General features: G+C 36.2%; 1 protein-coding gene and 2 long non-coding RNA genes across 3 annotated transcripts in view; 2 read left to right on the forward strand and 1 right to left on the reverse strand.

The window, feature by feature from the left end:
• The window catches only part of LOC110144174 (uncharacterized), a 28,284-nt gene extending 21,455 nt beyond the window's left edge, over positions 1 to 6,829 (forward strand). The window contains exon 3 of the long non-coding RNA XR_002315815.2: positions 6,707 to 6,829. This is a non-coding gene — a long non-coding RNA (uncharacterized lncRNA). The remainder of the gene's footprint in view (positions 1 to 6,706) is intronic.
• LOC110144173 (uncharacterized) lies at positions 68 to 8,958 on the reverse strand. The gene is made up of 2 exons (XR_002315814.2): positions 7,460 to 8,958; positions 68 to 879 (listed from the first exon to the last, which is right to left on the reverse strand). It is a non-coding gene; the product is annotated as an uncharacterized lncRNA (long non-coding RNA).
• Positions 8,959 to 9,204: 246 nt separating this feature from the next.
• MEOX2 (mesenchyme homeobox 2) overlaps positions 9,205 to 22,611 on the forward strand; it is a 71,794-nt gene continuing 58,387 nt past the window's right edge. The window contains exon 1 of the mRNA XM_020904061.2: positions 9,205 to 10,079. Within this exon, the coding sequence (XP_020759720.1) occupies positions 9,566 to 10,079 (514 nt within the window). The 5' untranslated portion in view covers positions 9,205 to 9,565. The remainder of the gene's footprint in view (positions 10,080 to 22,611) is intronic.

The following is a 22,611-nucleotide window of genomic DNA, read 5'->3' on the forward strand; positions in this document are numbered from 1 at the left end:
CAGTTTCCTGATTTGATAGCAACTACAGGGGTACTGAAGTCCAAAGATAAAGTGAAACTTACAGATCTAAGTGTTCTGCTGAGTATATTTATTGAATACTTTGTGTCAGACACTGTACTTGAAAAACATTACCATAAGATTACAGAAAGTCTCAAGGAATATTCAGTTAGTGGTATGAATTAGGCCTGTAAGGAACAAATTTGAAGTCTACCAAAGCCTTATGTGGCAGAAACATTTACTGTTCACCAGTCCACCATGTGCGCCAGAATTTTTTCCAGGCCCCTTGCAGGTCTGTTAGGCTTTGTTCTGGCCTACAAGCTGTAAGTAAAAATGACACGTATCACCTTGCATCCAAGTATATAAGACCAGGTGTGTGACCCTCCACTTCCATCTTCCCCTGCTGTGGTTTGTTTTGGAGGAACATGTTGAGATGTCTAATTCATGGCGTCAGTATCTGCCTGGAGAGCCAACCATCTTGCATCAAAATTTGCAGGAATAAGAACTAAACTTTTGCCCAGGGAATAAGATGTAGAGGTTAACTCACCATGATGGCATTGTCTAGCCCATCATCAATAATATACCTGGCTCTTTTTATTTTCCTGTAAAGGCTCTTTCTAAACAAACTCTTTCAAGCATATGAATAGTTAAGTCATGGCGATGCTCCTGATGCACAGAGGAATAATTGAATGTCTTCAAATAGGATGTTTTGCCACTCCAGGAATTTCCTGTGTTTCCTTGAGATCTTGTTCTGGAGATTTCCAGGTGTGGTACCACATTGTGAAGCTCCTAATCATGGGGTCAAGAGGATCAACTTACAGAGAGATTTCAGGTCTTACATCATTTTGACAGATATATGTATATATATATGTAATTTGGTACCTATTTGTGAGAGAGAGAATAAAAGAAAGAAAAAGTTAAATTACATTCTCTAGATCAGCACTGTCCAAGAAAAATCTTACTTAAGCCACATTTGTCATTTTAGCTATTCTAGTAACTACGTTAAAAAAGGAAAAAGAGAATTGATTATAACAATATACTTTATTTAGACCAGTATATCCAGCAAATATCATTTTAACATGTAATTCTGACATGTAATCAGTATGAAAGTTTATTCATTTCACGTGAAATCTTTGAAATCTGATGTGCATTTTAATGTTGAAGCACATCTTTATTTAGACTAGACACATCTCAAATGCTCAATAACCACAGGAAGCTATATTTAACACTGACAGCTCTAGATTTAGCTTAAATTTATTCCATGTGTATTAAGCTTATGTTAGGCATTGTATTAGGCACACTCACCACACTGTTGAATTCATTCATTGTAGTATTCTTTTGAGTTACCAAATGAATGCACTGACAGAGTCAGAAAATGACAGAGTTAAGATTCAAACCCATTCTCCTTCCAGCTTTTGGAGATGTGGCAATGCTCTTGGCAAGTATATTGCAATGGAGAGCTCCACGTCATCCAAGTAAGAAAAGTGAAGCCCCCCAATAAGGTAAGAGCATTGGTGATGGAGAGAAGGGTGAAGTTAATGAATATTAAAGAAGTATAGTCAGACTACTCTACCTGATGACTGATTGCATATAGACAGGTGAAAACGGAGGAGCCTGTCAAGCGTGGGTTCCTGCTTCTGATTTGAGAAACTGGATTGGCAATGATCTGTTCGAAGAAGACTGATACGGGGCTTGTTAACCTGAAGTTGAAATTGAGCAATTGTGATAACTGCAATTGCTACTACAATGCAAAGAACCTAACCCTTTTTTTTGTTTGTTTGTTTTAGTCATCATTAGGTTATGTTGTTGTTGTTTAGTCACTAAGTCATGTCCAGCTCTTTGTGACCCCGTAGACTGCAGTATGCCAGACTTCCCTGTCCTTCGCTATCTCCCAGAGTTTGCTCAGATTCATGTCCACTGAGTCAGTGATGTTATTTAACCATCTCATCCTCTGCCATCCCCTTCTCCTTTTGCCTTCAATCTTTCTCAGTATCAGGGACTTTTCCTATGAGTAGGCTCTTCACATCAGGTGGTCAAAGCATTGGAGCTTCAGCTTCAGCATCAGTCCTTCCAATGAATATTCAAGTTGATTTCCTTTAGGATTGACTGCTTTGATTCCTTGCAGTCGAAGGGTTAGATTTGGTTCTACTTGGTCACAAATGCCCCATGATAGTGATTGCTAACTATTTAAGAAAAATAATATCTTCATAACAGAACTATTTACATGGATTGACAAATCTTTAGTATTATTACACAAAGAAGAACACCAACAGCTAATTCAACAACCTCAGATTTATAGCATGTAATGTGTACAAGCCTCTATGTGCTTCCTTATATATTTTTAAAAGATACTCATTCAACTTTGTCACCACACAAGCAACAGTGGAGATTTTTGTGGAGTTTCATAGTTATGTGCTTATCTTCAAAACTGGAAGAATAATTCCAAGTGATGCCACTTGGGGCTGAGCCATCTGCCTTGGCAGGGTCTACTGGATGATGTGTAGGCCATGTACTTTAGAAAATCTGATCTTAATAATCCAAAGCAACTCAGCTTTTTACTCTGATCAAATCACATCATTAACTGCATAATGCAGGATACAGGAGGTGACTAAGAACAGAACTTGGAGGAAACCAAGCATCTCATAAGCAACTGACAGGGACTACTGGCCCACAGATGGTAACTGTTTGGAAAAAAAAAAAGCAACAGTTATTCTAGAAAGTCAGAGTTGAGCTATATTTATTTCTCTATATTTACTATATCAGGGAAATCTTCATAAAGTTGTTTGCAGCAAGCAGATGTTTTATTGTAGTTGATAATGGGTCACATTTATTTAAATTGACTATATCTTCATGGACACTTACTCTAACCTGCACATGGAATCCTCTTAAGTTATTGCAGAAATGCTGCTTCAGATTGCTACAGGTGCTCTAGATTAAAGAAAAGAACAGTTCAGGTTTCCCACTGCTCACGCAGCCCACTTTCAAGATCGCTAGTAACATTTACTGTATTTTATCAGAAAGTTTTCCAAGATTGTTTTGACTTTTTCAATCATGACCATTTTCCTGTCCATTATTACTCATGCCTTCAAGAATTAACCTTTAGAAATTTGACCAAAGCAATACCTGCAATTCTGAGGTTATAAGCCAAGGTTCATGCAAAATGAATTCCAAGCAGAGAGTATTATCTTGTATAGCTGCTCTGTGTTGAAGAGTTTTCAACTGGTACTTAACACACTCATGCAGTATGCAAAAAGCTTTACTTTGACCACTGGTCTCCTTGCTGGTAAATCAACCGTTAGCTGACGGTAGAAGGAACTGTCCTAACCTGAGCCCTGGGGCTCAGAGATGATAGTCCTTCTGAGTTGTAGTTTGTGCTTTATTCTACAAGGTTCCCCTGTACTTTGAAATGCTTTAGGATGCAGTTAGCCCAATATTTTTTTTGGCCCCCCTCAGTCACTAAAAGTCATTGAAAGCCAGCTTATTCCCTTCCAATATACTATTACCCCAACTTAGCAAAAATATCATCTTAAAAATAAATAGAATTTAGCAAACGATGGACTACAATGAATTTCAGGTTACAGATTTGTAAGCTGAGAAGGCACCAATTATTCAGAACCTCAGACATTCAGTAGCTTGCACATTTCTAGGCATTGACTACATTGCTACCAACATTTCACATTATGCTTGTGCAATTACTTGAAACTCTTTCTCAAATGATATTTTATTATTATCACTTTTGTCAAAAATCTAAGTGGCATCTATTTGTTTAAACGTAAACCTTTCTGATTACTCATGTTTAAAATTCCAGTTAAACTAAAACATGCACCTGGGATCCTTTTACCATTATTGTAAGTGTATGTGGCTTATGAATTACAAACATAGAATTATTTTCTGTATATTTAAGCATATCTTATTTCTCCCTCTTTTTCCCTGCTAAATACTATCTCTGGTTTTCCCTTGACTTTGTCCTCCAATCATCCTTCTAATTTCTTAGGTCAACTAAGGCATAAGCAGATAGTCGTCATTTAGTCATTTTCATTCTTGTCTTGATCCATTTTCATATGTTCACTACATTGTATAAAAATACTCCAGGTTGTTTCTCAAAATCTTTTATGAATCTAAACTGAATCAAAGTACTAATATTAAACCCATAAAAATATTTTGTTGTAAGACATCTTGTATTTGGCCTTCACTTTCCATTTCGTTTGGTAAGCAAAGAATTTTCCCTTTATTCCTATAAACAAAAATGTTGATATCAAAGGCAGCTAGTCTTTCTCTGCCAAGTCTGAATTATATAAAATTGGAGTGTGCAGTTAAATATTTTAGGGAAGCTATACCAAAACAACTAAAACACAGAGTTTTTTAGTGATGCAAATCATAAACCCAGGCTCACAATGAAAGTGATACTTTAAGAATAAAACATGCTAGAAATTGATGCATGAAAGACAAAAACACAGAAGAATAACCTACCATGGCGCCAAAATTATATTAGTCATGTTAAACTCTTCAGGTTGGAAAACCTGAAACAGAAGACTAAAGGTTTACCTAAAATTTGCCTCTTTAGTTTCGTTTGAATTTTTGTTCCCCAAGATTTATGAACTTGTTCTAAATTCAGTCCATTTAAAACTATAGCATTGCTTTTTATGACACGGGAGAAATAAATGGTTTATTTTCCTTAAAATGTGGATGAATAGAGATTTAATGCTTATGAGTTTGATGGTATAGAATATATAATGTAATATATAGCATTTCATTATGGAACTGTCTGCATTCCTGTGTCTCTACATCATGTAGTTAGATATGTAAAGGATGCAGTTTTCAACTATAAAAATCTAAGATGCATACTTTATCAATAAAAATAACGTACAACTTGATTGCAAATGAAAATGTAGGAATGGGTGTAATTATTCCTCATAGGCATCATTTTAAAGTAACTTTGTTGAATAATATTTGATTTAAGGTGGGAAAAAAGAAGTTTTTGAAACTTGAGAGGCAATCATTGTCCCCCCTGCAAATAAGATAATTAGAATGTCATGAAGTGTATATGGAAAGCAACTGGCATTAGGGAAGATTGCATATATTTTGAATTTTTACTCAAATCTTATAAATTTAATATTATCAGTCGATCTATATTCCATGCTACTTTTCAGCACATTTTTTACTATGTGGTACTTGAAGAAAACCACCAATTTCTAAAAGAAATCATAAATCTAAATGTAGGAAGAGATAGAAAATAGAAAAACAAAATATATTGAATGTTATACTCTCAGAGTAATGAACAGGTACTCATATCTCCTAGTATATGTAGAAACATAACAGATTTTATTGTGAAGTCACTAATTACTGTTGTGTTAAAACAGTAACTTATTTTAAAAATCAGTAAAATATATAGAATCACTAAATAACATGCAGTAGCCAAACTGTTCCTTAAATTTTATAGTGCATAATTCCTGGAGAAAGGCAGTTCTTAAGTTTTTTAAAAATGGAGTGCATCATAAATCACATAAATTACCATTGGGTACTTAGCATATTTTAAAAATTCTTTATTTCAAAAGAACCAGTCCTTTATTTCTTGGAAAAATATAACAGAAATAATATTTATATTCTCAACAAAACTTTCAGGAGACAAATTCTGGTTTCGATGTAATTTTCCGTACTTAAATGCATATATCATGACTATATGTTACCAAGGTAATTTTATCCAGCAGGTAAAATCCAAAATAAAGTTTTGTAATATCTGTAGCTAAGGATCATTTTTAATTTAAGTTTTTTTATTCCCACCATACTTCATGTCACAAACATACAAAAATGGCAACTCAAAAGAATCGTGAATCTCAAAATATAAAAATAAAATTTTCAGATTGCTCAAGTTCTTTCCCCTTATTCTTAATTTAAAAATATCTCTGCCTTTATTACTGAATACCATTTCACTTAGCAGAAGAAATAATAGATATACACATTTATGCAATGTAAAGAGCATAGCACGTTTAAGATAATTTTGATCATGTTTCCTGCAAAAGATGAGCAGCTTACATTTTTCATATATTCAACCTCTTGTTGAATGTTTGATATCAAAATCTTGCATAAAATATTAAACGTTTTTCAGAGAAGTTCAAGTATATTGTAATTATAGGAGAAACACTATACTGTACATAGTTTTAAATGAAAGCTATTGAAATTCTCTACTAAGTTTGGTGATTTTTACCATTCCCCCTATAAGTAGCCATTAGCGGTAAAAAACATCTTTCAATGTTGGTTTTTATAGATGTAGACACTGATATAGCTATTATAGGAAATGCTGGGGATTTTTCGTGTTATTATTACATTTTAAAAAATTCTCTATGGCCTAAAAAATAAGTTAATATTTTTTGTTATTCTAAATGTTCTAAGAATGAAAATTTTGGGAAAAAAAGCTTTATGGAATAATTAACATATGTTTAGAAATTCAGATAAAACAGACCAGTCATATTTGATTCTGGAATGCATCCAGACCTCCTTTTTCACTTTTTTTTTTTCCTTTGAACCACACTTTTTCTCGTCCAAATAACATTTTCCTTATACTTTCTATTAGACATCAGGACTTCATGTTAACTGATAGATGTTTTGAGTCTTCAGTTAAGAAGACCTTTTCTGCTAAGGTTTCTTTTAATTGGGTGCCTTTCAAAGAGATTCCTCTCATTTCTAACCTTTTCTAATTTTTCTTTACCAGACTTTTAGTCCTACACTCAGCTGACTGACTGAGGCATGTTGTGGAGAATTTTCTGGACATGTTGTTAACATCTGACACAGTGAGTGAGGAAAATAACCCACAGTCAAAGGGAAGGTTCAAGAAGTGGCAGCTCCTGGAGATGCAAACTTAGGTGTGTTTGCTGGTTGCTGCAGATACACTGGTTAAATTCAAATCCATTCATTTCTCAATTGTGTCTCTCCCTCTAAACCACTGTAATGCAAACCAAAAGGACCTTTATGGATGTTTTTTATTGATGTGTGCAGATCAAGTGTATCTTTAATTAGTCCTGTCTGACATTTTCCACAATACCTTTAGTAGACAGTATTATATAAATATTTCTAGTCACAGGCTATGGAGGTGTTTGCCTAAATTTTTCTTGGATAAAGCCTTTAATGCTTTCACCCAGAATCCATAGAGGAGCTACCCGAGTTTGGGAAGTTTAGCGTTGCTCTTTGTACTTTAACTTTTAATATCAGAGCACATATTGAAACCATAAACACAATGAAAATTCAAGAAATATTCCGACGATATTAGAATACATCCCCTCCTTTTTTATCCTTAAAGAGCCACGGGCGTGGGGAGTGGCAGGAAGAAACATTCTTAAGATCTAAGCCCTGGACGCCATCCTGCGAGCGCTTAAAACCCTTAGAAACGTGCAACGTGAAGAACACCCCCTTTCGAAGTCTAAAACAATATTAGATTCCCAAAACATATCGGCAAAGAAAGCCTTACCGTCAAACGCTTGCGGCAGGTTCCAGCTCAAACCCAGACTGAAAAGTTGAGCAGCTGGTGAACAAAAGTTTTAACCTTTTTTTTTTTTTTTTAACGAAGTCTGCAAAACTAATTTCCCTCAAAATAGGGCTCAATTTCCGTTAAAGAAAGCAGTGCTAACAAATCTCAGAATTCCTGATCACTCCCACCCCATCTCACCTCTGAGCATTGGAAAACAATTCGAACTTTCACACGGATGTAAAGGTTTATTGCAAAGCCACTATTCTCCAGGACACTTGAAAGAAAAAGGAGATGGTCAGGCTGAAGCCCGAGGGACAGGGCTAGGGGAAAAGTTCTACCTTGGTGACATTTCTGAAAGATTAATCAATACATTTTCCTAATTCAAACCAGATGCCTGGCCCAGTTTGCTGTCCCCAATAATCCCATTAACAACTTCCAAGACCTGACCCCCGTCCTCTGGACACCTGAGACAATGAAAGTAAGACGGCGACGCTCCTGGTGGCACATTTGGGGTCCCGGGAGGGATAGGTGAGCGCCGATATTCTCCTGATGCGACAAGTCCCAGGCAGGGCTCAACTGTTCCCGCAGCTCATTATACGCGGCCAGCGTGCGTGCCTTGTGTAAACGACTTGGCCCCCAGCAGACAGTGTCGCCCTTCAAGCCTGTGGCAGTATCAAAGCCCAGCCGTCGCTCGCATTAATTCACCGGCCGCAAGTTTTCTAAGTCATTTTCTAGGATGCAAAATTGTTACCAGGGAGATCCGAACTTTAAGGGATACCGAAGTGTAATATTTGTTTGGTAAATGGAACCGTGGCGGGGTGGGAGTGAAAGGGGTGAAATTAGCTGATTGATTTTTTGAGCGGAAGAGAGAAGACTTTCTGGATGGGGGCGAGGTGACAGGGGCTGGCTCCTGAGGGAGAGGGCTGGAAATGTACATGCAATATACACACTGCTTGTGACTAGGACGAAATCGCTTTAGAATACTCCTGATCCAGGAAAAGTTCTTCTGGGCGGACAAGTGTCTAGGAAATGGAGTTGGACCCGGAAATCGAGGGCGGTGTTGGGGAGGACATTTGAGGAAAGCAGGGGTCTCTTGACCCCACCTGGGACCGCAGGTGAGGATGCCAGAAGCAGAACATCTGCGACTGTCGCGGCCCCATGCCTTCTTCCACCCTACCAAGTCTCATTCCTTGCGGCACAGAGAACGGCCCTTTCTTGCCCATGGGGAGCTTTTCTTGTATCCTCGAATCTGGCGTCTCAGCGCTCTAACAACCCACCCACAGACACCAGCTGTATAATAAGCGAGAAGCGCCCCTGAACCCATGACACGAGTTGATGAGAAGTTGGAAAAGCTGAATCTGATTGCGCGCCAAACTAGCTCTGATTCTTTTCCTTAATTCTACTGCTTTCGTGCTCCTCCACAGTTAGGCACACCCTAAGCTTTCCTGCAGGTGACTCTGCCCAAGTGGCACTGACAAGACACCTTTCACGAGAGAAGTGAGCAGATGCGACACTGGGTGCGGGGCTGGAGCTGGCGGGAGCCAGTGCACGCCCCGGCCGGCGGAGCGGGAAGGGTAGCCGCTGACCGCCGGGGCTCGGGTTTAGGCGCCCGGCGCGCCGCTTGCAATCCCGGCTGTTGGCAGCGGCGGGCGGGCGTGGACGCGCTGCATGCGTCCAGCCGGCGATAGGAAGTAGAACTGGGAGCGCACTGCGCGGAGTGAGCGGGAGTTTTGGAGGGAGTTTGCATGTGGTCAGCACTGGGCTCCTAAGCCAGCCCCCAGCTCACATTACACTCTATTTATAACCTCTCAGAGCCGTTTCCCCCTGAAAGCAGTTCTCTGGGACCACCTTCTTTTGGCTTCAACCTCTCCTACTCTTGACATCTGAGTAGCTCAGAGGGAAGCTTCTCCAGGTCCGAGTGTTTATATGTAAAGGAGGCTGGCCGCTAGGGCTCAGGACCGGGATTATCCGAGCTCTGCAGAAACGCGGGCGGCTATTGCTTTGGGAGGGGGACAAGTCACAGGGTTTCCAGTGAAAAGTGACAGAGGGTGGTGGCGTTTGGAACCGTCGTGAAGTCTTCTGCCTGGAACCCGAGACTTGCATGCTATGGAACACCCGCTCTTTGGCTGCCTCCGCAGCCCCCACGCCACCGCGCAAGGCTTGCACCCGTTCTCCCAATCCTCTCTCGCCCTCCATGGAAGATCTGACCACATGTCCTACCCCGAGCTCTCCACGTCTTCCTCGTCTTGCATAATCGCGGGATACCCCAACGAGGAGGGCATGTTTGCCAGCCAGCATCACAGGGGGCATCACCACCATCATCACCACCATCATCACCACCACCAGCAGCAGCAGCACCAGGCTCTGCAGGCCAACTGGCACCTCCCGCAGATGTCCTCCCCGCCGAGCGCGGCTCGGCACAGCCTCTGCCTGCAGCCGGACTCGGGAGGGCCCCCGGAGCTGGGAAGCAGCCCGCCGGTCCTGTGCGCCAACTCCTCCAGCTTGGGCTCCAGCACCCCGACCGGGGCCGCGTGCCCGCCCGGGGACTACGGCCGCCAGGCGCTGTCACCCGCGGAGGCGGAGAAGAGAAGTGGCAGTAAGAGGAAAAGCGACAGCTCAGGTAAGGGCGAGCCGGGCCCCCTCGGCGAAAGGGGGCGGAGAGATGGCGGGGCAGATTCTCCCGCTAGAGAGAGGCGGCGGGCCTTTCGGGACAGGTCTTTCCCTCGCTGGCTCCTCGCCGCCAAATTCGGCGAGGCTGCTTCGGTCCTTTTATTCGCGGGCACGTGTTTCTCCGAGGGCAGCACAGCAGCCAACTGCGTTAAGCTCTCCAAGATTCAAACTAGTTTACCAGAGGGTTGAGAAAAAAAGGACAAGTGACAAGTATGTGAAATCGATTGCGAAGCGTGACCTTCCATCTGAGCGATGGGGAGAGGAATGCGCCCTGGGATGCAGCGTCCGCTGGGCGTGCGTGCGGGTGCCTTTCCTTGACTTTTCCCGACTCTGAATGGCTCGATTTTTCCCATCGTTAACTGGATTTCCAAATTATTGCACAACGTTTGGAACTTGCAGTGGAACTTGGCAGAGCACATGAGAAAAAGTTTTAGGTTTTTTTTTTTTTTTAAATTCTGATTTCAGAGTTCTTTAAATAGCACCCTATTCCAAATGGTAAAATTTCTCTTTCTTGGGGAAGAAGAAGATATTGTCTAGGAATTCAGAGGATTTTAAGGAATGTGTCAGAGAATGGCAATTAAATATACGCTCAGACCCTTGACGAAAGACGATTCTTTTTTGTAGTTGTATTCATGTAATGCTAACCAAAAAGAAAATCTGAGTTTCAGAATTGGAAAGTAAAATCCTCCTCCAGTTGAGTACTATCCGAAACTAGGACTGGGAAACTTAACAGCAACCGGGGTAGCGCTGCTACAAGTGGGTGTGCGTAGGAGGCGCTGATCTAAGCGAGGATATCTTGAACCTCGTAGCAAAAGGGGAATCTTAATCAAACGCGAATGCTTGAAGGCACGGGCAGCCAACTAAACTTCAGCAATCCAGAGAAACTAAAGCTTTGCAGTCAACTGTCAAAGCCCTTACTTATCTCTGTCCTAATGAAATTGTTGAAAGATGCTTTATAAGGAGGGTATGAGCTTTCTTCAGTAGCTACGAGGCAACCTGCGTCCCATCTTTTTGTAAGCTGTCGTTTATTTAATATAATATTTACGTATTTTCTTTCTTTGCGGCATTGGTTTTAAGAGCCCTGGAAGATGATTCCAGGTACTGATTTGAAAGACTGGATAATGTCTATCCTTTATAATAATTTAGATTAGATTTCACATGAATGACAGTGATTGAGCCGCATGTTTCATGTTCTTTTGCGGCAATGGTATCAATTATTCTTCAGTATGAGTACGGAATGGGGGAATGGGTTCTTCTATCTCAAACTTAGAATCTCACGTTTACATTCCAAGGTCAGGGTGAACTTCTGATGCCCCATCACAAAATAGTTTATATCCAAAAAGGTTGCCAGTAGTATCACTCATTTTTAATGGTTTTTACTAACCCTAAGTGAGACACTCTTTAGACAGAGTGAAAAAGTTAATTATAGCAAGAAGGCTTCCATCTACATTAGAAAACCAGTCATTTTTAGAATGCAGTCATCCTTTTATAGAATCAGCATTTGATATCAGTGTAACTTTTCTGGGATAAGATCTGAGTGCAGGTTAGCCAGGGACACTTTTGCAATTTACCAGAGGCTCTTACTGTTCCTTTTACTTTCTGCAGTGAGAAACCTATATGACGGATTGTTTCATATGATCTTCAACTGAACAAATGCACCTAAGTTTCTTAGGACAAACTGAATTTTCATATAGGCCTGTGTTATTTTGATCAAGGAGAAATCAGGAAAGTGAGATATAAGAACTGACTCCCTTCAGTTATTTTAATAATGACTTTCTTAAGAAAACTGGTTATATTAATTAATAGTGCTACCGTCCTCTAGTGCGAAATAACCATATAACAAAATAAGTTTATTTTTTCATGTTGAAGTTGATAATTACAGTCCTGGAAAAATAAAAGTTTTCATCATATACATAAAATATTAATAGATTCCATCTTGAATGGGAAATACAATTAATCATCACCAAGGGTAGAATCATTGGGGAGTTAGAATGAACTTTTTCTTCAATGGGATATTTTGAAAGAACTCTTCACTGTCTAAAAGGAAATATATTTTAAATTTCTTGTTGAATATATGTACAATCTTTGAAAATAAAGTTTAAATAGCCAATTTCACTATTTTAGATAACATTTGTTAGATTCTTTAAGTAAATTTAAATTCAAGGTATCATTTTTATTGGAATGATGTTGTATTTGGTGTTTTATAATTTATGCTCACAGCTATTTCATTTCATATTATTATAAGGACACCTTGATCTAGCAGAAGCTAAAGCAAAGTAGAAAGTCAATGTAATTCTGACATATTATTAACACTTAATCTCTAATTGCTTAGAGCACAGTTTTAATGTTTCAATATTTCAAAAAAAATTAATTAACATAATGTTGACACTCTTCAAATTTTTTAAAATTATATTTGACAAAACTCACACTATGCATTACAGAGACCATTTTTATTTTGCCAGACAATGTATAATTGGTATGTATTTCTAGTTGAGAGTAAATGTAGTACATAAATCCAGGACAAAATCAGAACCAAAATTCTGTGTGCTTGCATCTCACAGATTGTATGTATATGTGTATGTGTGTATTGACTGTGTGAAATTCTAATGGAATTTTAAGCACTGGAAAATATTGAAAAGCAACCCCAATTTTTATCCATGATAATGATGCTAAAACTATAATAGTTAACATTTTTCAGTTGCATTTGTATGCGTTTCACCTCTCAAAAACACATGAACACACACATACACAAACTCAAAAAGCTTAAGGGTCTAAAAACAAATATTTATGGACTTTAGACTTCCACTGCACTTTATCAACAATTGAAAACAACAGTGTTTAATAGAAAATCACACTGTCTTTTATATATGTTAAGCATATTTGCAACTTTGAACCTGCTATGCTTTCCAGCATTATTATCAAAGCCAACATCTGCCACACCTTCAAAGGAACTCTTAGAAATCAAAACTTTACAACTGTACTTAAAGCAATCTATACAAAACAGGTGATTCTGAAAAAAAAGTCTATAAATACTGTGAATTACTTCACTTCAGTTACCTTTGATTGTTCCCCAAGCAACATAGTAATAAATATAAACTGCCTACTCCCAGTTAGTAGATCAAAATAAATTAATCTTAGTTTTTAATGCAGGTAATATAAAGTATAAATGTATGAGTATCTTCTGTTCAAATTTATTGAATGAATATAAGTGCATATTTTATAAAAAATCAAAATTATATCAAAAAGGAGTGATTTGGGGGGTGTCAATTTTATGACTTTGAATCATATTAGATTCTCATAAAACTGTAAATATTTTATTATAGCTACAAGATCATAAAATATCTGTTGTCAAGTTATGTCTGTCTGGCTCTGCAGATTGATAGGCAAGTATTAGGATAATATGCTGGAAATTAAATACGGAGTAATATCTTACCTGCCCTACCTCTAGTATTATATTGTACTTTTTCTAGATATTTCTATCATCATGTTTTCTGCAAGAAAAGAAGTTACATTATTATCCATTTCTGTGTGACTGGATCATGACTTTTCAGCACTTGCTTTAGAATTTAAAATGCAGTCTATTGGATGTGGATGGTTATAGGCCAGTATTTATATTGAACAAATTAAGTGCCTCAAATCTATGAAATTTAAAAAGTAGCCATTTTCAATCTTTTTCTTGGAGTGGTAGATTAATTTTAGATGTGAACATTTAAAACGATGACCTGACATAAAAAAACTTCTGAGTACCATTGACCTACATGAGTGTTTGCGAAATGATTACACTCAAAAGTCAAGAGCATTAATTCCTTCAGAATTAAGGTGCTTTATTGTAGAAAGTCAGCAATGATGGAAGGAAGAATGCAAATAAATACTGAAAAAGTTTCCATGTCTCTGTAAATACCGTTATTTATAGTTATTTGAAAAGGAATAGCATCAAACATAATGCATGGCACTCCTAAAACTTCCATTTGAGTTAAAAACCCTTTATCAAGCATTTTAAGTTTTAATCTTTGTTTACGGTAATCATCAATGGAAACCATTATGTTGGTACACTGTAAGCTGATCGCCACTAATAAACCAAAAACTTTATTTTAAGCATTACCTTGTTTGTCTGTGTTTCACAACATCCTTCATCACAGCACTGGAATTTATCACAACTTATTTATTGTAAGACCTAATTAATTTTAAACAAAAATAAGATAACAAATGGGACAACCCCTTTTGTTGTGATTCAGAAAACTTTGGCAAAATATTGCTATATTTAGTAAAAGAAATTACTTTTTTAAAAGTAAATAACCTATGGGTGGATTAATAACAGACTTCTGTTAAGAAAAAAAATCTCCACATGTAAACCTATTTATGTATTTGGCCTGGTAATGATGCCAGTTTTATTCATTTACTACATTTAAATATAATATATATATATATATATAGGGTAATTTCATTAATTTACTGGATTAAAAATGGCAGCCAGAAACGCAAGAAAATGTGATGGCTTTTTAGATTTTCATTTCAAATAAAAAAAGTATGTAATACAGTAATATATTATAGTTGTAGACCATGTTCACTTCAGTAATTTATTCTTAAAAGTTCAGACCATGTTTTTTTTTTCCAAGAATTGCTATGATTAATACAAACATTTATGAGTGATAAATGATAAGGGTGAAAAATATTACAAAATAAAATACACACAGGAATTCCTTAACTAATATTTGTTGAGTTAATAGTTGTGGATGATTTATTTCTCATTTTCTTGTAATTTTGCCATATTGATTTTTATAGTAAAAATTTTGTGAGGGAAATATATTAGCACATGAAGTAAGACTATCAGGAGTAGAATATTTCCCCCTTGATTATAATCATAAAATAAAAAGGATTAAGTATTGAGTAACCAGCTAAATTGCATATCCTGGATTATTGCATTGGTGACTGATTCCAATGGTTACATTAGAAAAAAATGGTATAAAACACAAACCAAGACCAAAGTGCACAAAGTAGAAATTGTGTTAAGATCTTTTTATTTAAACGGCAAAACACATTTTATTATTGCGGCTTCTCTTATGTGTCTTAGTCATTAATATGATTTACTTATCAATAATAAGCTTTTTGTAAAGGTTGTAAAGAAAATCAAACACTAACACTTCCTATTTTTGTTATGATACTTTTATGATTTTTTTTCTCAGAATAGTTGTATCAAACTGAAACCCTCGTGTAGAGATAAAGTGACACAATAATAAAGAAATATGAATTGTAACACTGCCTCATTCTCCACACTACTTCTAAATCATAGTCATCAGTGAAGTTCAAAACCCAATTGCAAAAAACCTTTTAGAATATTTTATTGCTCTGATGAAATAAAACTTAAAACAGTAAAGGTCACTTTGGGTATCAGACTTCAATTTGCATTACCTATGTAGAGGTAGAATTAATTTAAATTGGAGCTCCTTTTCTCTGATGATTTTCTACTTACATTATAGAAGGCTAAGGAATTTGTTTTCTCTTTAAGAAATTGTGTTAGATACTATTTTAGGATACAAATAATAAATAATATATCTATTAATCTATCTGTATAAAATTCAGATGTTGCTTTTTGTTCAGATGTTTCAGACGTTTTCATACTTCAGAGTAAATGTTTCTCTTTAAAATCTTTAAAAATATTTTTTTATTAAATTAACTAAAAATTACTTGGTAAAAATATACATTCATTTGGGATTAAATGGGTCAATTATTAATACTCCTCTATATTTGGAATTTGAAATATACAATTAAAATCCGCTTATTCGTGAAAACCTTTTTATAATGTCACATTTTCCATAGCAATGTAATGTTTCTGAATGTAATACATTACTGTCTGCAAATTTGATACTGTGTATTGGAATATTGATTTTGTAGGGCTCTGAAATTATTATATGTTTTTTTATTGCTTCCATGCACCTATGAATAAGAAAAATCAGGTAAAATATGTATTAATGTGTATACATTTTTGGAAGGGGTTTATATGAAGAAAGCTTTCAAAAATAATTAAGTTGCTATCTATCCTATATAGATTTTAAAATTAATGAATTGGAACATCAACTTATCTAATACTATAGTTATGGTACTTTTCAAAGTTAGCGTTTCCTTAAACATTTTTAATTCTAGAATATTTGTATTTTTTGGTGAGTTAATTCTTACAGCCTTGGAGTTTTTACTTTTATGGCAGATATAAGTTTAGTAGGTAATAACCCGTGGTAGTTAAAAACATTAGGGTTTTGTGTAAAGACTTAAATTCAGAAATCATTGCTCTTCTTAGAATCAGTTCAATTAGAATATTTCAAATAGTTTTAAACATCCTAGTGTTGATGTTGTTGTTTTTTGTATGTCTTCTTTCTAAGATGTTTTAGGTATGTTTCTTGAAGCTGGATAGACTATATTTGTTGAATTGTAAATATAAGGTGTTTATTTTTTATAGTTTTTAGTCCCTACTATATTTTAGTAGAAAGGTTAATGGTATAAAAGACAGGGAAGATGCTGAACTCGGACATGGCAGCCACACTTAAAGCACACTTTAAAATAATCTATTTATATAAATGTATGTATATACACTAATAGAATCTCAAATTTAATTTCTTCATAACAGATCATCTGAACTAAAGTATCCACATTAAAGACTATAATATGATGTTAAATGTTGCAGTTAGAAAATAAAATAGTAACGTGAAGCATATACGGCTATGTGGAGAGTCCTAAAGACTGAAGCTGGTAATCAATGATAGTCATAAAATCAAATCTGCTAACTCCCCACAGTTTTTCCTTTGTCTTTCTCTTCCTCTGGCTCTTTATTCTGCCTACATTTCAAGAGATTTCCGTAATGCTACAATTAAAAAAAAAAAAAAATCCCAGTTATCTTACATGACTGTGGGCAAGAAAATGATTGAGATGAAGTCATCTCTCTCTCAGACTGTGTGGAAACCTAGTGGAGGGTCCAGCTTCGGTTGGTGGATGCCAGTAGAATTTTAAAGGCCGAGAATTTTGCTCTTTGAAAATACAGCTTTAATGCTTTGCCAGAAATGACACCCAAATAAAAACTTATTTTTGCAAATGATAGTTATTTGCAAGTGTACTGGCGAAATATATTCAGTGTCTGTAGAGGCGGCTTCTTACAACTTTCTGGACTGCATAGAAAACTTTTGGATGCTTAGCCTCCTGAAAAAGTAGCAAAGTAAACCGAAGTATATTCTTATTAGTTAAAAAAAGTGTAAAATGGGCAGTGACTCTCATCAAAGAAATAATGAATACCAAGTAAATTTTACAAATGATTGATTTTATTGTGGTAGTGAGAACACACAGTTCAGGAAAATAGAATTGAGCCATCAAAAACTTAGTGGGAGCTAAATTGATAAAAACTAGCTTTGGTTTTTTAGGATGCCAGTAATTTATTGAATGGCTTTCACCTTTTAAGAACTATACAAAGAGAGATTTACTCCTAATTGGGTAGATTGACATTAAGAGATATCTATCTTCTTTAATATTTTTCAAAAATAAAATGAATTTTCAGGTATTTTTCTGCCCGACAATGAAAGTCTCCCCAACTACATGCTATGTTTACTTTGGACTTTTTTTTCTCCTTATTTGTAGTATAAATGGGTGTGGATGTATTAAACTAGAGAGCATCTAGATGTAAATTGCTAAGAAAGACCAAAATGGCATGAAAACCAGCTGTTAGACACCTAAATTTAGGGGCTGCTTCTTCATGCATTTCCAAGATTATGATCTTTTGAATGTCTACCTTCAAAACTCAAGGAATCCTGCATGCCTTTTCTTCCCGAACTATTCTTTGTTCCTAGAAGAAGAGCACCACTTTTTTTTCTTGGATACCCAAATGTTTGGAAAAATAAGAAGAAGGAGCAGATTGTTGTTGTTGTTGTTGTTGCAGTTTTAGTCAGTAGTTGATAGATCACAAAGGATTTATCTAATTTCTTTGTCATCCTCTTAGGAAAATTGGTGGCACACTCATAGGGATGATTGAAGAGAGCTTGATGCTGACTATCTGATGGTGGGCAGTGTGTTGGGAAGCAACAGGATGGATAACTACCCAGGGTCTGCCCACAACTGGAAAATATTAGCACCTCTAAACAGGATAGGGTGAAGAGAGAGAGCTTTTACACTGGACTCCAGTGAGAGCAGCAGACCAGAAGGCTTCCAGCAAAGTGGGGACCTCAGGTGGAAGTTTGCAGCCCGTCTCAGATATCTTGCAATAGCCTCTCTTCATGCTTTCCAATCCCCATTTGTTGCATCCCTTTAGCCAGGTGTATTCAGAAGATGGGGCTTCCCCGTTGGCTCAGTCAGTAAAGAATCTGCCTCCAGTGCAGGAGACATGGGTTTGATCCCTGGGTCAGGAAGACTTCCTGGAGAAGGGAATGGCAATTCTCTTCTAGGCAGTTCCAGTATTCCTGCCTGGGAGACTGCATGGACAGAGGAGCCTGGCAGGCTACAGTCAATGGGGTCACAAAAAGACGGACACAACTGAGCAACTAAACCACCACCACAATCAGAAAATAGAGAAGCAGATCACTCAGGTCTTGGTGGATAAAATCCTTAGATGTCAACCTAAAGGAACACAGAAGAGAAATGTCAAGATTTGTTTTGCCTTTGCCTCTTGCTAATTATGATTTAACTTCTCTGTAGTGTAGTTTCCTAAAAATTACAGTGAGTCAATAAACATAAAGTACTTAAAACAGTGTCTGGCTCAGTAAGTATTGTTGTTTTTGTCTTCTCTCAATGTAGGTACAGTTCTGTTGTGGGTATTCACCATCAAAAAACAATCTGTCTTATGTTGCCTGTTTATTTGTGTTTTACTAGTAATATTGCTGTAGGAAATGTTTTACTTGCCTAAAAGATTATTTTAAATAACCCACAACTATCCTTAGAACTGTACATCCATCACATGCCATTTTCCTGAAAAGCAGAGTGAGTTTTAAACCAACCTTTATAAGAAACTCAAGTTGCCTTCACTTAATAATCCCTAAGATTCCCATTCCATTGCCTTTTTTGTTTGGATATCTCCTAACCTTTCTCAAATGTCTTCTACACTTCTCCATCAAACACTTGTTTTTAAGAGGAAGGTACAAAGAGGTATTTAGTTAAGAGGGAACAGAACTTAAACCAAAAGGTTTTTTAAATATGATAATGAAATGTCAGGTGTCTGTTGCCATTGCTAACTAGGAAGTTGGACTGACCATTTTTCTGCTGTGTTATAAAGTTCACTGCTGAGAGAATTTACATATTATAGCTCATTGTTATTTTGAGTGGTTCCATTTGGAGACCCTCATGAATGACAAATATGCAAATACTTGAAAAAAAAACTATTATATCTCACATTAAATACATAAGGACAATTTTATACTGGTGGTAAGTTCTTTTTTCAAAGCAAATATTTATTTGTTTGTGAATTTACTTATATTTAATAAATTGTTGAGAACTATTGCTTAGGTTGAGGCAATAGAGTGCAAAACTCACCCAAGTTTTAAGTTGTGGGGGATTAGCTAGTTTCATTCTATGCAGTTTACTCATCTCTCCTAGGCCTGCAGTTTAATGTGGGGAAATTCAGAAATATATTTCAGAGAAATTTTATATTATAATATATGATGGTCTGTGGCAGTTGCTTTTGAATAAATAGTGGAATCAGATACTGTATTAAAATTCTAAATGTCAAGAGCGAACTCTTTCAAAGTTCTTAGACTGATGGCAGTTTAATCCCTAAAATGAGAGTTTCAAAGGACTAGTGATTACTTCTCTTCTAGATCATGGAAGGGCAGAGAGCAGGTGCATGGAGAAGAACAAAACATTAAGTGTTCTGTAATACACAGAAGTGACAAGAAAGGGCTGATTGCATCAGCTATTTCATTCCTCTTGACTTTCAGGGTAGGCTTGATTTGTTAGTTTTCTTACTGACTTATAATCTATAATGCTTCAACAGATGATTAGAATTATCAAGACACTGGAAGAGACCCGAGCCACCACCCAGTTCAATGAGTGTATTTTTTGATGAGAGAGTGCACCCAGAGAAGTGAAGTAATGTCTGTCAGTTCAGCCAAGTAGTGCCAGCTGAACTTCCTTATCCTGACTTCAGCCTAGTGCCCTTAAAAGGAAAATCTCCTATCCTATTTTGAAACCTTAAGTTTTTAGTTTTCCCAATAAAAGTAAATTACAGCACCATTTAAAATGTTGGCTACTGCTTTTGAGTTAATAAAAGTGAATTTGACAAAATGCTTTACCTGGATGTAAGCTACCTCTCTCTGAATCTGAATTTATGATTATCTTGGTCATTTTTCACTGTTTTATAAACACTGTTATACCTTTTTAGCTTCTTTCTTAGTTTTCTGATGGCATAGTTCTTGTTATGGGTTACCATTATCCCTGTATATTTTTGATACCTCATACAATGAACCATAGCATTTTAAAGTTTAATACGTGGTAATGTGCCGATGAACTTTGTTATATGATGTTTATAAGTAATAGGTATTTATGTAAATGGAGTCATATTTTGGGTAGCCATTTGTGAACTGAAGAATCTGTTTCCGGTTTTAAAATGTTTAATGTGCTACTGATAGATTTTGTTTAGCTGGACTTTTACCTATAATATTTTTGCATTTTGTATTGAAAGTCATAAATAACTACAAATAGACACCACACAACTTTCCCTTGTCTCAAGTCTTAAATCTAACTCTATTTTAAAATAAGTATTGATCTTATTTTTTAATTGAATACAATCTTTTTGCCCAGAATATGCTAAGAAATGTTAATAACTGGCCATTTTTTGTCTTTGCTAATCTGGCATACCTTCCCTGTTTCTCCTCTGGTTCTGCTGACACTCATCTTCCCCAATATCTGTAAACACCAGTCCCATCTGCTCCTCCCCAGTGCTGAGAACCGCATAACCTCTGGAACACTCTAACACTGACCTCTCATGGTAATTCCAGATCCTTAGTTCTTACTAGACCCTCAAAAACAAAATTAAACATAAAATACACAGTTGGTTCTTCCAAGAATTTTTTTTACCCTCCTTTGTCTACACACAATTCTATTTCCAAAATAAAAAAAAATAATTACTCTTCTACCTAGTCTGATGATTTTCCACTCCTTTTCCAGCAGACTTAAATTCAAAACTCAGTCATGCTGCTTTTTCCTACACAGCTAAGCCCAAATCCATTCAATTGCTTACCATCCCATATTTTCTATTTGTTTTTAATATTCCTACTTTGATGTTTCTTGCACTTAATTTTGTTTTCCCCCCAGGATTTCTGATGCAGCTCTCTCTTCTCAATATCTTTACTTCTGTTCATTCTTCCCTAATGAAATCCTTTATTCAACATATAATAATATTTGGACTTTGTCATTCCGCTTCTTGAAATTCTGCATTAAATTGAAAGTATTCTATACTTACAGTACGAATGTTTAGTTATAGGCTTTGATGAGTATGCATGGAGTGGCTAATAGTTGTCAATGATACAACATTAGATTTTACTTATGCTGCTTCTTTTGTGTGGTTACATTTTGTTTAATATATATATCTAATATATATTATATATTACATACAATTAAATGTATAACATAATCTCATACATATAATATATACATAATCAGATAGATACACTTAGATCAGTTTTCTTCTGTCAAAGTCATCATTCTTTTAGTCTTCAAAATATAGTGTGAAATATTAGTTTAAGACTATCTTCTGATAATTCCTAATGTGAATACTAGATACATATAGTCATAGTTTCATTCAAGAATCTTTCCCACAAGATTTTCTGCATCTTCTATTTGTCAAAACATGCTAATATTCCTTACCATCCAATGTTTGTTTTGTTGCTTAGATTTATGGATATATGTTAATTGGATTCCATCTGCAGTCTTCCAACCCAGTCATTTAAGGCTTTATTGACCAGCTGGGCCAGTTGGTCTGATACTGATTTTGCTTTTGTTTTTTTAAAACCAGTATTTCCTCAATAAACTTGTTTATGTCTACCTCTTTTTAAAAGTTTATTATTTTGAGAAAATTGTATAATCGCATATAGTTGTAAGAAATAATAAAGAAGGATCTGAGTGTGCTTTACTTAGTTTTCCCCAAGGTTAATATTATAATACAATAATATAACCAGACATTGATCTTGATAAAATTTGCTAATCTTACTTGGATTTCACTAGTTCTGTTGTACTCCTGTGTATATTTATGCATGTGTGTGTGTATTTAGTTCTGTACTGCCTGCCAGATTTATTTTTTACTTTGATCCTGTAGCCTATAACATCTTTTTCCTATATATGTTTATTATTTTCATTAAAATACAGCTTGTGACACCTTCCCAGGTCACTACTACTCTAAGTGAACCATTGCACTTCTTTTACCACATTAATGTCTGTGTACTACATAACAACACAGTTAAATTTGCCTCATGGTTCTCTTTGCTGTTGCTATTCTACATGTCTCTAGTCTGTGATTTGCA

The sequence above is a fragment of the Odocoileus virginianus genome, chromosome 1 (assembly GCF_023699985.2).
Source record: "Odocoileus virginianus isolate 20LAN1187 ecotype Illinois chromosome 1, Ovbor_1.2, whole genome shotgun sequence".
NCBI classification, from domain to species: Eukaryota; Metazoa; Chordata; class Mammalia; order Artiodactyla; family Cervidae; genus Odocoileus; species Odocoileus virginianus.